At 43.6% G+C, this 14,804-nt stretch overlaps 1 protein-coding gene across 2 annotated transcripts in view; it reads left to right on the top strand.

The window, feature by feature from the left end:
* Nucleotides 1–14,804, top strand: part of atp2a3 (ATPase sarcoplasmic/endoplasmic reticulum Ca2+ transporting 3) — a 356,930-nt gene that overhangs the window by 162,780 nt on the left and 179,346 nt on the right. For both annotated transcript variants that reach the window (XM_072469154.1, XM_072469153.1), the window contains exon 6: nt 8,821–8,901. In XM_072469154.1, coding sequence (XP_072325255.1) covers nt 8,821–8,901 — 81 coding nt within the window. The remainder of the gene's footprint in view (nt 1–8,820; nt 8,902–14,804) is intronic.

Here is a 14,804-nt window from a genome sequence, read left to right as displayed (position 1 = left end):
TAATAAACTCCTTCCTCACATTAATGATAATAAACTCCTTCCTCACGTTAATGATAAACTCCTTCCTCACGTTAATGATAAACTCCTTCCTCACGTTAATGATAAACTCCTTCCTCACATTAATGATAATAAACTCCTTCCTCACATTAATGATAATAAACTCCTTCCTCACGCTAATGATGATAAACTCCTTCCTCACGTTAATGATAATAAACTATTTCCTCACATTAATGATAATAAACTCCTTCCTCACGTTAATGATGATAAACTGCTTCCTCACGTTAATGATAAACTCCTTCCTCAGGTTAATGATAAACTCATTCCTCACGTTAATGATAAACTCATTCCTCACGTTAATGATGATAAACTCCTTCCTCACGTTAATGATAAACTCCTTCCTCACATTAATGATGAACTCATTCCTCACATTAATGATAAACTCATTCCTCACGTTAATGATGATAAACTCCTTCCTCCCGTTAATGATAAACTCCTTCCTCACGTTAATGATAATAAACTCCTTCCTCACATTATTGATAATAAATTCATTCCTCACGTTAATGATAAACTCCTTCCTCACGTTAATGATAATAAATTCCTTCCTCACGTTAATGATAAACTCCTTCCTCACGTTAATGATAAACTCGTTGCTCACATTAATGATAAACTCATTCCTCACATGAATGATAATAAATTCATTCCTCACGTTAATGATAATAAATTCCTTCCTCACGTTAATGATAAACTCCTTCCTCACGTTAATGATAATAAACTCCTTCCTCACATTATTGATAATAAATTCATTCCTCACGTTAATGATAAACTCCTTCCTCACGTTAATGATAATAATTCCTTCCTCACGTTAATGAGAAACTCGTTCCTCACGTTAATGATAATAAACTTGTTCCTCACGTTAATGATAAACTCCTTCCTCACGTTAATGATAAACTCATTCCTCACATTAATGATAAACTCATTCCTCACGTTAATGATAATAAACTCCTTCCTCGCGTTAATGATAAACTCCTTCCTCACGTTAATGATAAATTTCTTCCTCACGTTAATGATAATAAACTCCTTCCTCACGTTAATGATAAACTCGTTCCTCACGTTAATGATAATAAACTCCTTCCTCACGTTAATGATAAACTCCTTCCTCACGTTAATGATAAACTCATTCCTCACATTAATGATAAACTCCTTCCTCACGTTAATGATAATAAACTCCTTCCTCGCGTTAATGATAATAAACTCCTTCCTCACGTTAATGATAAACTCCTTCCTCACGTTAATGATGAACTCCTTCCTCGCGTTAATGATAAACTCCTTCCTCACGTTAATGATAATAAATTCCTTCCTCACGTTAATGATAAACTCGTTCCTCACGTTAATGATAATAAACTCCTTCCTCACGTTAATGATAAACTCCTTCCTCACATTAATGATAAACTCATTCCTCACGTTAATGATAATAAACTCCTTCTTCGCGTTAATGATGAACTCCTTCCTCACGTTAATGATGAACTCCTTCCTCACGTTAATGATGAACTCCTTCCTCGCGTTAATGATAAACTCCTTCCTCACGTTAATGATGAACTCCTTCCTCACGTTAATAATAAACTCCTTCCTCGTGTTAATAATAAACTCCTTCCTCACGTTAATAATAAACTCCTTCCTCACGTTAATGATAATAAACTCCTTCCTCACGTTAATGATAATAAACTCCTTCCTCACGTTAATGATAAACTCCTTCCTCACGTTAATGATAATCTTCTTATTCACAACCTCTTCTGCACATTAATGATGATAAACACCTGCCTCTCATGTTAATGGTAATCAACATCCTTCCTCAGTAATAATACAATGCTTGCTACCTTTAATACATTGTACTGCTTCCTGACTTCAACATTAAACCTGAACACCTCACTCCTGATGCGAAAATCCTTCCAGCTTTCTTTATCGAATGCTCCTTTAATAGTTCCGTACTCTCACAACAACATTATGATTTCCCTTCAATACTACACAATTGCTTGAACTGCTGGATATACATTTCTTTTCAGAAATTGCAAAAGTCTCCACATTACGAATTATTGATAGAAGTAGCTTCTTTGCGGTGTATAACTTAAGGCAGTGTAGAAATTTGCCCAGTTCTCCGGATCACCAACTTTTATTTTGCATGAAGCCTGTTCCGTTTCACTTGCCATTCCTTGGGGATTGAGAGAGAATGAGATGGGCTTTTCGAAATGGGACTTGGTGCTTGGTGCAGAAATGTTATGTATTTCATGTATTTCTTTCAAAGATTTACCAATAGCACAATGGGCTGATTAACCACCTTTCCTGCGTTGGTTCTCTGATTGTACTCATCTTTTCTCTGTTCCTCCTGTTTTATAGCAACACTCACTTTAGAGCGCAGTGAATGGAATGATTTATTCCGGGACCACCGCTCACCTAGAGAGTGGTGCTCATTTTAGCCTTAGTTTAATTGCTCTTGTTCTATCACCTTTGCTCTTGAGTCGCCAGGTATCTTTCTGATACCGCCACCTGGTTCAAGTCCGAGTAATGATCAATAATCCAACACACCGCTTAGTAAGAGTTAAATCAACGCACATTTATTATATACAGTAATCAATACTTACACATTAATTCTACTTCTAAGCTACTTCCTACAACTAAAAGGCCAATACTTAACTTTGGAAATGGCCCACCAGGTCAAGGAAACAAATGGCCTTTCATATGGGTTCTGAGCCTGCGGGATTCAAAGCAGGTACAGGTCGATAGTCAGGAGTGCCTATCTCGTAGCGATGATGTGGAGATGCCGGCGTTGGACTGGGGTGAGCACAGTACAAAGTCTTACAACACCAGGTTAAAGTCCAACAGGTTTGTTTCGATGTCACTAGCTTTCGGAGCGCTGCTCCTTCCTCAGGTGAATGAAGAGGTATGTTCCAGAAACACATATATAGACAAATTCAAAGATACCAAACAATGCTTGGAATGCGACCATTAGCAGGTGATTAAATCTTTACAGATCCAGAGATGGGGTAACCCCAGGTTAAAGAGGTGTGAATTGCATCAAGCCAGGACAGTTGGTAGGATTTCGCAGGCCAGATGGTGGGGGATGAATGTAATGTGACATGAATCCCAGGTCCCGGTTGAGGCCGCACTCATGTGTGCAGAACTTGGCTATAAGTTTCTGCTCGGCGATTCTGCGTTGTTGCGGGTCCTGAAGGCCGCCTTGGAGAACGCTTACCCGGAGATCAGAGGCTGAATGCCCTTGACTGCAGAAGTGTTCGCCGACTGGAAGGGAACATTCCTGCCTGGTGATTGTTGCGCGATGTCCGTTCATTCGTTGTCGCAGCGTCTGCATGGTCTCGCCAATGTACCACGCTTCGGGACATCCTTTCCTGCAGCGTATGAGGTAGACAACGTTGGCCGAGTCGCACGAGTACGTACCACGTACCTGGTGGGTGGTGTTCTCGCGTGTAATAGTGGTATCCATGTCAATGATCTGGCACGTCTTGCAGAGATTGCCATGGCAGGGTTGTGTGGTGTCGTGGTCACTGTTCTGAAGACTGGGTAGTTTGCTGCAAACAATGGTTCGTTTGAGGTTGCGCGGTTGTTTGAAGGCAAGTAGTGGGGGTGTGGGGATGACCTTGGCAAGATGTTCATCGTCATCAATGACGTGTTGAAGGCTGTGAAGAAGATGACGTAGTTTCTCCGCTCCGGGGAAGTACTGGACGACGAAGGGTATTCTGTCGGTTGTGTCCCATGTTTGTCTTCTGAGGAGGTCGGTGCGGTTTTTCGCTGTGGCACGTTGGAACTGTCGATCGATGAGTCGAGTGTCATATCCCGTTCGTACGAGGGCATCTTTCAACGTCTGTAGATGTCTGTTACGCTCCTCCTCGTCTGAGCAGATCCTCTGTATACGGAGCACTTGTCCATAGGGGATGGCTTCTTTAATGTGTTTAGGGTGGAAGCTGGAGAAGTGGAGCATCATGAGGTTATCGCAAACCCACGGATAACCTCATGATGCTCCACTTCTCCAGCTTCCACCCTAAACACATTAAAGAAGCCATCCCCAATGGACAAGCGCTCCGTATACACAGGATCTGCTCAGACGAGGAGGAGCGTAACAGACATCTACAGACGTTGAAAGATGCCCTCGTACGAACGGGATATGACACTTGACTCATCGATCGACAGTTCCAACGTGCCACAGCGAAAAACCGCACCGACCTCCTCAGAAGACAAACATGGGACACAACCGACAGAATACCCTTCGTCGTCCAGTACTTCCCCGGAGCGGAGAAACTACGTCATCTTCTTCACAGCCTTCAACACGTCATTGATGACGATGAACATCTTGCCAAGGTCATCCCCTCACCCCCACTACTTGCCTTCAAACAACCGTGCAACCTCAAACGAACCATTGTTTGCAGCAAACTGCCCAGTCTTCAGAACAGTGACCACGACACCACACAACCCTGCCATGGCAATCTCTGCAAGACGTGCCAGATCATTGACATGGATACCACTATTACACGCGAGAACACCACCCACCAGGTACGTGGTACGTACTCGTGCGACTCGGCCAACGTTGTCTACCTCATAAGCTGCAGGAAAGGATGTCCCGAAGCGTGGTACATTGGCGAGATCATGCAGACGCTGCGACAACGAATGAACGGACATCGCGCAACAATCACCAGGCAGGAATGTTCCCTTCCAGTCGGCGAACACTTCAGCAGTCAAGGGCATTCAGCCTCTGATCTCCGGGTAAGTGTTCTCCAAGGCGGCCTTCAGGACGCGCAACAACGCAGAATCGCCGAGCAGAAACTTATAGCCAAGTTCCGCACACGTGAGTGTGGCCTCAACCGGGACCTGGGATTCATGTCACATTACATTCATCCCTCACCATCTGGCCTGCTAAATCCTACCAACTGTCCTGGCTTGATGCAATTCACACCTCTTTAACCTTGGGTTACCCCATCTCTGGATCTGTAAAGATTTAATCACCTGCTAATGGTCGCATTCCAAGCATTGTTTGGCATCTTTGAATTTGTCTATATATGTGTTTCTGGAACATACCTCTTCATTCACCTGAGGAAGGAGCAGCACTCCGAAAGCTCGTGACATCGAAACAAACCTGTTGGACTTTAACCTAGTGTTGTAAGACTTCGTACTATCTCGTAGCGAGCATTGGAGTAAGACTTACGGTTCTCACGGCTGTTGTAGAAGGTTAGCAGAAGGGTCTCGAATGGTGGAGAGAGGAGAAGAAGGGGTGCAGAAGGGTCGATTTGAACTTGCACTCTATTCTTATAGTCCCAGGGGCTTCCCGCCTTTCGGGGTGGACCCTGTACCTGGTTCCAAGTGATTGGACTTCGTCCCAATCAGTTGGTTCGATATTCTCCAATGCTGAAGCGATTCCTTGATCGATGGGCGGTTTTGGGCTGGTCGTTCACCTCTCTTTTGTGTCGGCTCCTGCTGGCGCCGAAAAGTCTACGTTGGCTTTGTGTGTCTAATTTGTTGTACATTGTTCCCGGGGATTGCTAATTTGTATTCAGATGGCTGGTGTGTTGTTATGTGGATGGCTGCAGGTATCGATTCTGTCTGGCCTCCCCAAAGGCGAATACACAGTTTTGCCTGCAGCTGCCTGTTTGAGTCCTGTTGGCTGATTTTTCCCATCAGCCTCTTCCGTTTGCCATTTTAAATCGGGGTTTGGCCATTCTAATCGGGAGTTAGCCATTTTAACTGGCTACAAGAGCAGTGAATGGAATGATTTATTCCGGGACCAACGGCCATCAAAAGCAGCCACATTCCGAGTCTGTCTCCCTTGGTTTTTTTTTTAAGGGAGTGCTCCCTCACATTGTTCCTTATGGACATCCCACCTTTCCTTTCGATGAAAGCATTTTTTTGATATTTTTCTCCCCGGGATTCCTTGTTTCTTTTTGTTGGATTCTGAATGAAAACTGAGAAACCAAGAAATTATAATTGAAATACTGTAGTAATACAAGTGATTCCATTTGTTCCATATTGTCTACTAGCCCATGAGATGCTCTTGTTGGCATATGTAACCAATTGGGTGCAGGTAATCAGATTTATTTTTGAAAAGCAATAAGCTAGTTTGCAAGCTTGTTTTGAAGCGAACTGTGAATAAAGATCATTAGGCATCTGTCTGTCTCCGGAGACAATGGCTGCAGAGTGTACATCACTGTACATTGTCATTGTTGGAGAGGCTGACCAATGAGCCTTTCACAGCTGGCGCACACAAATAGAATAGGCCCAATGTTGACTTGTGGTGGACTTTTTTTTTCTGTCATCTGGTCATTTCTTTTACCATCTACTTTTTCCTGAGTGCATGCCTCCAGACACTGCAGTCAGCAGCCAGAGGCTCTAATGCATCACCTCCGATGCCAGCCAATCTGAAGTCTCATTTGCAGACATCCTTGTATTGCAGACATGGGCAGCCTGTTGGTCTCGTGGCATGTCATTGGCTGTGGGGACGGTGTCCACGGGGCTCACGCGACCAGGCCACCTGAGCCTGTGCTGACCCGAGGGCAGACATGCCTGTGGATTTCAGCACGCTGATGTACTTCCATGTTTCCCAATCTCTCCTGACAGAAAATCCCCAATATTGACCTCTAGCAGTGGCGGTGAAAGCTGCTCACCCACTTTTTTCTTGTCTTGCATAAGATGAGAATAAAGATAACACTTCTTGAAAACAACATTGATTTGTTAAAAATAAATTAACCTTGCCACCTATTCTCGGGCAATTCGAAACTCCATTTGAGATTGAAAACATGGAGCCACCATTTTGTATTTGGGTCACATTATGCAGAAAATGCTCCCCATTAATTTGTGATTCTCCTTCAGTCTCTTTGATTGCCTCCATATAATCATAGAATCATAGAATTTACAGTGCAGAAGGAGGCCATTCGGCCCATCGAGCCTGCACCGGCTCTTGGAAAGAGCACCCTACCCAAACTCAACACCTCCACCCAACACCAAGGGCAATATTGGACTCTAAGGGCAATTTATCATGGCCAATCCACCTAACCTGCACATCTTTGGACTGTGGGAGGAAACCGGAGCACCCGGAGGAAATCCACCCACACACTGGGAGAACGTGCAGACTCCGCACAGACAGTGGCCAAAGCCGGAATTGAACCTGGGACCCTGGAGCTATGAAGCAATTGTGCTATCCACAATGCTACCGTGCTGCCCTCTTCCATTTATCTAAAAGATGGACATACTTTTCTAGAAGGGTCACCAGGCTGAAAAAAAACCCATAATATGGGCCACAATGTGAATGCTCCTTCCATGGCCCCTAACTCTCTACTCTTAGGCCAGAGCTTACATGGAAGAGTTGAGGGAAGGTGCAATGACATGGCAAGAGAAGAGTTTGAGGGCATTGTGCAGGAATGAAAGTTACTGGATAATCCTTTTCTACACCTTGAAGTAGGATGCAAGAGTCTGGTCTAGTGCTTTGTCCGCAACTGTTTACAATATATATTAATGACTTGGAGGAAGGAAGCAAATGTACTGTAGCCAAATTTGCAGAGGACATAAACATAAGATGGAAAGGCAAGTTGAGAGAGGGATACAAACAGTTTGCAAAGAGTTATTGAGAGGTTAAATAAATGGACAAAAAGTTGGCAAATGGAGCATAATGTGGGAAAATGTGGAGTTCTTCATTTTGGAAGGAAGAACAAAAGAACAGAGTATTTTTTAAATGGAGGAAAGCTGCAACACAAAGGGACTTGGGGCTACTTGTACACAAAACATTGAAAACTAGCACACAAGTGCAGCAGGTAATCAGGAAGGCTGATGGAATGTTGGCCCTTAGTTCAAGGGGGTTGGAGTACAAGAGTCGGGAATTCTTGCTGCGATTGTACAAAGTACTAGTGAAACCACATCTGGAGTACTGTGAGCAATTTTGGCCCCCTTATTTAAGGAAAGATATTATTTTATTGGAGGCGGTTCAGAGACTGTTCACTAGGATAATCCTTGGTATGAAGGGATTGTCTTATGAGCAAAGGTTAAACAGATTGGGACTCTACTCATTGGAAATTAGAAGAATGAGAGATGATCTCATTGAAACATACAGGATTTAAGGGGCTTGGCATGGTAAACGGTGAGAAGATGTTTTACCTCATGGGAGAATCTAGAACCAGAGGGCATAGTCTCAGAACAAAGGGGTGCCAATTTAAGATTGAGATGAGGAGGAATTATTTCTCTGAGGGTTGTGAGTCTTTGGAATTGCTTGCCACAGAGAGCTGTGGGGCAGAGTCCTTGTATATATTTAAGGCTGAGATAGATAGATTCTTGATCAGTACGGGAATCAAGGGTTATGGGAAAAAGGTAGAAAAGTGGACATGAGGAATGTCACAACATGCCATGATCTTATTGAATGGTGGAGCAGGCTCGAGGGGCCGAACAGCCTACTCCTGTTCCTATTTCTTGTGGTCTAACTGTGTGCTTTGATGGCTTTGTTGGCATTTATTGAGATTTGCAAGTGCTGTCCTTAAACTAAGTCATCTCATTGAGCTGATTGTGCTGAAAAAAATTGGATGTAAGCTCATGACAAATGGTTTAAAACTCCAGGACGGAGATTCCATTTGGCATTGTGTATCTTTTTTCATGGGGCATAAAATCAGGTTTCATACTGCTCCCAATTTCACTTCAGTGTATTCAAGAAAATAATCAATGTGAGTTTTTGGGAAGAGACTGGACAAGGAGTGGCTGCCAATCAGGAGAGCTGCTTCAATAATGGGTATTCCAATACTGCCATACTTTAATTGGAAATGTTTCCTTCTTTTCCCTCAGTTGGTGATAAAGTCCCTGCTGACATCAGGATTATCAGCATCAAATCAACAACGCTCCGAGTGGACCAGTCCATTCTCACAGGTGAGAATCTTCACAGGGCGATGGTCGGGTTCAGGGTTCATTCAGTACATCAGACGTGACCAGTTCCACTTACTTAGTATCTTTTTTTAATATTATGTCAATCAGATTCATTCCACCTTCATCTGTGTGGCCTGGGCAGTGGTACAGCTCAGTTTATTTATGTTGACCTAATGAAGAACTCGTGTAGTTATAGATGTCTTTGGCCTGGTGCATTGATATTTCAATATTGAATTCTAAAGTAGTCTCCTTTGTGTTTAGTGCCAAGCAAATTTTATTATGTTAGGCATAAGGAAGTAGAAAGGAAATGCCTCTCGACACAAGTCATTTTTGTGCTTATTTCAACATACCCTCTAGATTTGATTTCATGGCCTCCTGGGGGTGGAGTGGTTGGGGAGGGTTGTAAAATTGAACAACACACCTACTCGACTACCCCCATTGCAATTTTACTGCTGTTTATTAGAATGGTTTAATATCTTGGTCTTATTTGCTCTACAAGGCACATGGCACCAATCACTCATAAGGGACTGGGGTAAGCATGTTGTGGGTTCATTTATTAAGACTAGATACCTGAGAACAGTTATACATTCGGTATAAATCTTGAAGACATCAGAGTTGCGTGTGTGTGCTCTGCTCAAAGCAAAATTGGAACTAAGACTGGAGTGATACATTTTCCTTCTCGCAGATATTCCTTAAAGGCATACTGCAACAAATATTATCAGTGGGGAGCTGCTGCGAGGCCTGCCCACCATAGGCTAATTGAGGCCTTTAAGTGGCCAATTAATGACCATACCCCATGGCTGGAATTTTACTCATGATGGAGGAGGCTAGTGCGAAGTCTCCAGCCTGGCAGGTTTCATTTGGTGGGCTGGTGACTGATGACGAGGCGGGGGGGGGGAGGAGAAGAAGAGGGAGGAGTGAGAGGGGGCGAGGGGGGAGTTGTTGCACCTTCTTCAAGGGCCCCCTGTAGCCATTGGAATCAATGTATTTCATTGGCTGTAAAACATCTTGGGATATCCTGGATGCCTGTTATTTTTTTAAAGTGCGTGCAGCTAAATCCTTTGGCCCTTTGGCCCTCCACGCCTGCGCCGACCATGGTACCTGCCTAAACTAAAACCATATGCACTTACGGAGTACGTATCCTTCCATTCCCACCCCATTCATATATTTCATACTTTTGTCTAGATGCACCTTAAATGCCCCTATCGTACCTGCTCTCCCACCACCTCTCCAGGCAGCACGTTCCATATATTTACCACCCTCTGTGTAAATCTAGACAAAGAGCATCAACTCCCCAAGGTCTTACCAACCCCACATTTATTTCCTCTTGACCCCCACCCCTGCCAAACCCCCTCTCTTCTGGTGACACTGCTGGGATCAGCTAGCTGCTGGCCAATAGATTAGTCAGAAGCTCTAGGAGGCAGACCTTCTGCCCCAGATGGGAGAGGACTTGACAGGGTGGGGTGACTAGCTTGAGGGGACAAGGTTTAAAAATAAGATGTCTCCCTTTTAGGACTGAGATGAGGAGAATTGTTTTTTCTGAAGTCATTATTATGTGGAATCATCTTCCCCTGAATGCAGTGGAGGCTGGATCATTGAATTTATCAATGTTAGATGTGGGAGTGGGGGAGGTGTGGCTGACAGACAGGACAGTAGCATTGAGACCGTAGCCAGATGAGCCATGATCCGATTGAATGGTGGAGCAGGGTTGAGGGGCCGAATGGCTCACTCTTGCTCCCAAATCCTGTGCTTCAATGGAAGTTCAGCCTTGAGCCTGTTACCACTGCAACAGCCATTAAATATCTCCAGGGTGAGCTAGCTGCATTGTGAGGCAGTGTTACATGGAGCTTTCATGGTGCTCAAGATAATGGTTAACTTTTGCTTCATTCATATGAATGTGAATGAACCAGAGAGTTCTTGCCAGAGCTCCAGTCCAGATTCAGTACAGCCCTTGGGACAAATCCTGATCGTCAGCTGTGTCCTGGGCCTGGTTCTGTTCTGGTTCTGGAGCAGAGTTTCACACAGTGGATTGCTCTTTATCTAGAATTATCCTGTGCTTTAAGAAGGCCCTTTCCCAATAGTATTCAAGCACAAACTCCTCAAACCTCTCTTCTCCCCCCCCCCCCCAAATTCCACTGCATTAGGCCCAACATAGAATCAGCTGCTCACACTTAAAAACAACTTACATTTATACCATTTACATAGCACCTATCATGACCACAGGATATCGCAAAGTGTTTTACAGCCAATGGAATACATTGAAGCATAGTCACTATTGTAATGTGGACACCACAGCAACCAGTCTGCATGCACAAAGCTCCCACAAATAGCAATGTGATAGAGGACACGTTTACTGATGTTGGTTGAGGTAAGGATTTTGGCCAGGACACTGGTGAAATCTCCCTGTTTAATGTGATGCCCCGTCTACTCCCAAGCTTCTGCTGATCTTTCTCAGAATCAGCTAATCACAGCTCTACCAAGGAAGTGTATGACCTACAAATGAAGCAAAGTAACATCACCAGGCTCCCTTCAATGGTGGCCAGCTAAGCTTCATATCAATGGGGTATAACTGAAGCTGACAAAGAGTGCTAGGTGTTAACTGGAGCTGGCACTATGAATTGCTGGTAAGGTGTAGTGCCTTGAGAATGTGAGAACAGTGCTATACCATACTGTTCAAGGAATGTGAGTGTGGAAATCCCTATTAATATTGGTCTGACAACTGTGGCAATTAATGGGCTGGATACATGCCTTAGAAATTCCAGGATTTTAAATTAAAATAGATGTTTCTCAGAGTAAGTCAACTGGAATGACGGGTAGGACATTTTTGATTTATTATACACCATTGTTGTGTTAACAGAGGCCTGTATTCTCTTGAGGCCTGAGGGAAAATTTAAACCAATGCCTATATTGTTACCATACCTGTGTTACAGCTTAGAGCCCCCATTTCTAAAACACTTTTCCAGATAACTTAACCTACGTCAATCAAAATAAAGCTGTTTGAAAACATAACCTGAAATCCCAGCTAATGGGTTGCCAGAGTGAGGAAAGTCTGTTCCCAGGTATCAAAGATGCCGATCTGACTGTAGTAAGGAAGCTGTCCTGATTTGATTATGGATTTTTAAAATTCCTTGTGTTGCCACCCCCCTCTGCCCTTCACCAGTACCCTGCCCACAGCCCCATCCCTGGCTCTGTGCCCCCTCGTGTTTTCTGGCTGATGGGAAAGTTCCTTTTTCCAATAGGAAGGGATCCAAGTAATGCCACCTGCATAATGAGCTCACTGGCGTGTATAGAGTTTGGCATGGCAACATCATCAATCTGAACTCTGGGCACTGCTCGTTTTCTTACTGACATGCGGGAAATAAATGACGGCAAGTCGAATGGTTCAAAATAAATCTATGTGTATTGAACTGCGTTATCTTTGCTTCGACTAAATGTAGTCCTTTTATTTTGCTAATTCTTCTTGCAATTTGTAAAAATGCCATGAGGAAAGAGGAAAATTAAAAAAAATTGTTACCTCACAAAGACTTGTGAACAATATCAAAAAGGCTCCTTCAACAGCATCTCAAAAACACCTGATCTCTATCATCTAAAGGACGAGCGTAGCAGATGCCTAGGAACTTCACCACCTGCAAGTTTCCCTCCAAGCCAAACACCCAACCTGACTTGGAACTATATTGCCATTCCTTTACCTGGAACTCCCTCTCTAACAACCCTGTGGATTTCGAAAAGCAGTATATTATTTAAATGGGGAGAGATTGCTGAATACAGAGGGATCTGGGTGTCCTGGTACATGAATTACAAAAAGTTAGCATTTAGGTACAGCAAGTGATTAGGAAAACAAATGGAATGTTATTTATTGTAAGGGGAAGGGAATATTGAAGTAGGGATGTTTTGTTGCAGTTGTAAAGGGTATCGGTGAGGGCACATCTGGAGTAGTGTACAGATTTGGTCTTATTTAAGAAAGGATATGATTGCATTAAAAGCAGTTCAAAAGATTCACTTGACTGATTCCTGGGATGAGGGGGATATCCTAAATTGAAAGGTTGGACCTGTATCCATTGAAGTTTAGAAGAATGAGAAGTGATTTTAATGAAACTTTTCAAATCCTGAGGGGATTTGACAGGAGGGATGCTCAGAGGATGTTTCCCCCTGCTGGAGAGACTAGTACTAGGGGACACAGTTTAAAAATAAGGGGTTTCCATTTAAGATGGAGGTAAGAAGAAATGTTTTCTGAGGTTTGTGAGTCTTTTGAACTCTCTTCCTCAGAGAGTGGTGGACGCAGGGTCAGTGAATATGTTTAAGGCAGAGGTAGACTGATTCTTGACTAATAAGGGAGTCAAAGGTCATCGGGGTAGGCGGAGTTGAGGCCACAATCAGAGCAGCCATGATCTTGGTGAATGGCGAAGCTGGATCGAATGGCCTATTATTCCCAATTCATATCTTCACACCTACACCACCTCACACTGCAGCTCAACAGGTGACTCACCAGCACATAGGTGGCATAGAGGCTTACAAAATGATCAGAGGGTTAGATAGGGTGGACAGTGAGAGCCTTCTCCCGCGGATGGAAATGGCTAGCACGAGGGGACATAGCCTTAAACTGAGGGGTAATAGATATAGGACAGAGGTCAGGGGTAGGTTCTTTACGCAAAGAGTAGTGAGGCCGTGGAATGCCCTACCTGCTACAGTGGTGAACTCGCCAACATTGAGGGCATTTAAAAGTTTATTGGATAAACATATGGATGATAATGGTATAGTGTAGGTTAGATGGCTTTTGTTTCGGTGCAACATCGTGGGCCGAAGGGCCTGTACTGCGCTGTATTGTTCTATGTTCTATAGGTAGGAAGAGGGATGAGTCCCGAGAGCCGATTTGGAGGGGATCTAGGAAAGAGATTGAAAAGTAAGACCTCTAAGGCAGTAATCCCAGGATTACTCCCAGTAACCTGTGCTAGTGAGCATAGAAATAGGAACATGGGTCGCTTGAATATACGGCTGGAGAAATGGTGTCGGAGGGAGGGTTTTAGATTTCTGGGGCATTGGGACGGGTTCTAGGGCAGGTGGGAGCTGTGCAAGGAGGTTGGATACACCTTAACAGGACTGGGACTAATATTCTCCCAGAGAGATTTGTTAGTGCTGTTGGGGAGGTTTTAAACTGACTTGTCAGGGGGTTGTGAACCCGGGAGGGAGGGAATCAGATAAGAGTGAGACAAAGCTGGCAATGGGAAGTACAGAAGTAGTAAATGAAAGTGGAAGGCAGCAGAAACAAAGAAGAATGAGCAAAATAAAAGAACTACATTTAAATAGAGTCAAAATATAGAGTAATGTTAAAAAAGCAGAATTAATGACGCTATCTGAATGCAAGCAGCATTTGCAACAAGATAGGTGAATTGATGTCATGAATAGAAGTGAACGGATGTGATCTAATGAGATGTGGCTGCAGGGTGACCAAGACGAGAACTAGATATTCATGGAAGGACAAGCAAAGAAAAATGGGGAAGCATTGATAAGGGATGTGGGAGGGGATCTTAGATTGGAATAACAAGATGTAAAATCAGTTTGGGTGGAACTAAGAAATTGCAAGGGGCAGCAAACAAATGGTGAGAGTTATTTACATTGCACCAAACTGTCGGACATGGTCTAAATCAGAAAATTAGAAGTGCATACAACAAGGGTAATATAGTAATCTTTGGGGGGATTTCAATCTACACATAAACTGGATAAACCGAATGAGCACTAATAATAATATTATAATCTTTATTATTGTCACAAGTAGGCTTACACTAACAGTGCAATGAAGTTACTGTGAAAATCCCGTAGTCGCCACACTCAAACAGGATAGACCGAAGGAGAATTCAGAATGTCCAATTGACCTAACAGCACGTCTTTCTGGACTTGTCGGAGGAAAC

The sequence above is a fragment of the Scyliorhinus torazame genome, chromosome 12 (genome assembly GCF_047496885.1).
Source record: "Scyliorhinus torazame isolate Kashiwa2021f chromosome 12, sScyTor2.1, whole genome shotgun sequence".
NCBI classification, from domain to species: domain Eukaryota; kingdom Metazoa; phylum Chordata; class Chondrichthyes; order Carcharhiniformes; family Scyliorhinidae; genus Scyliorhinus; species Scyliorhinus torazame.
Note: the sequence above shows the minus strand (reverse complement) of the source record. Positions and strands in the feature narration are given on the sequence as shown.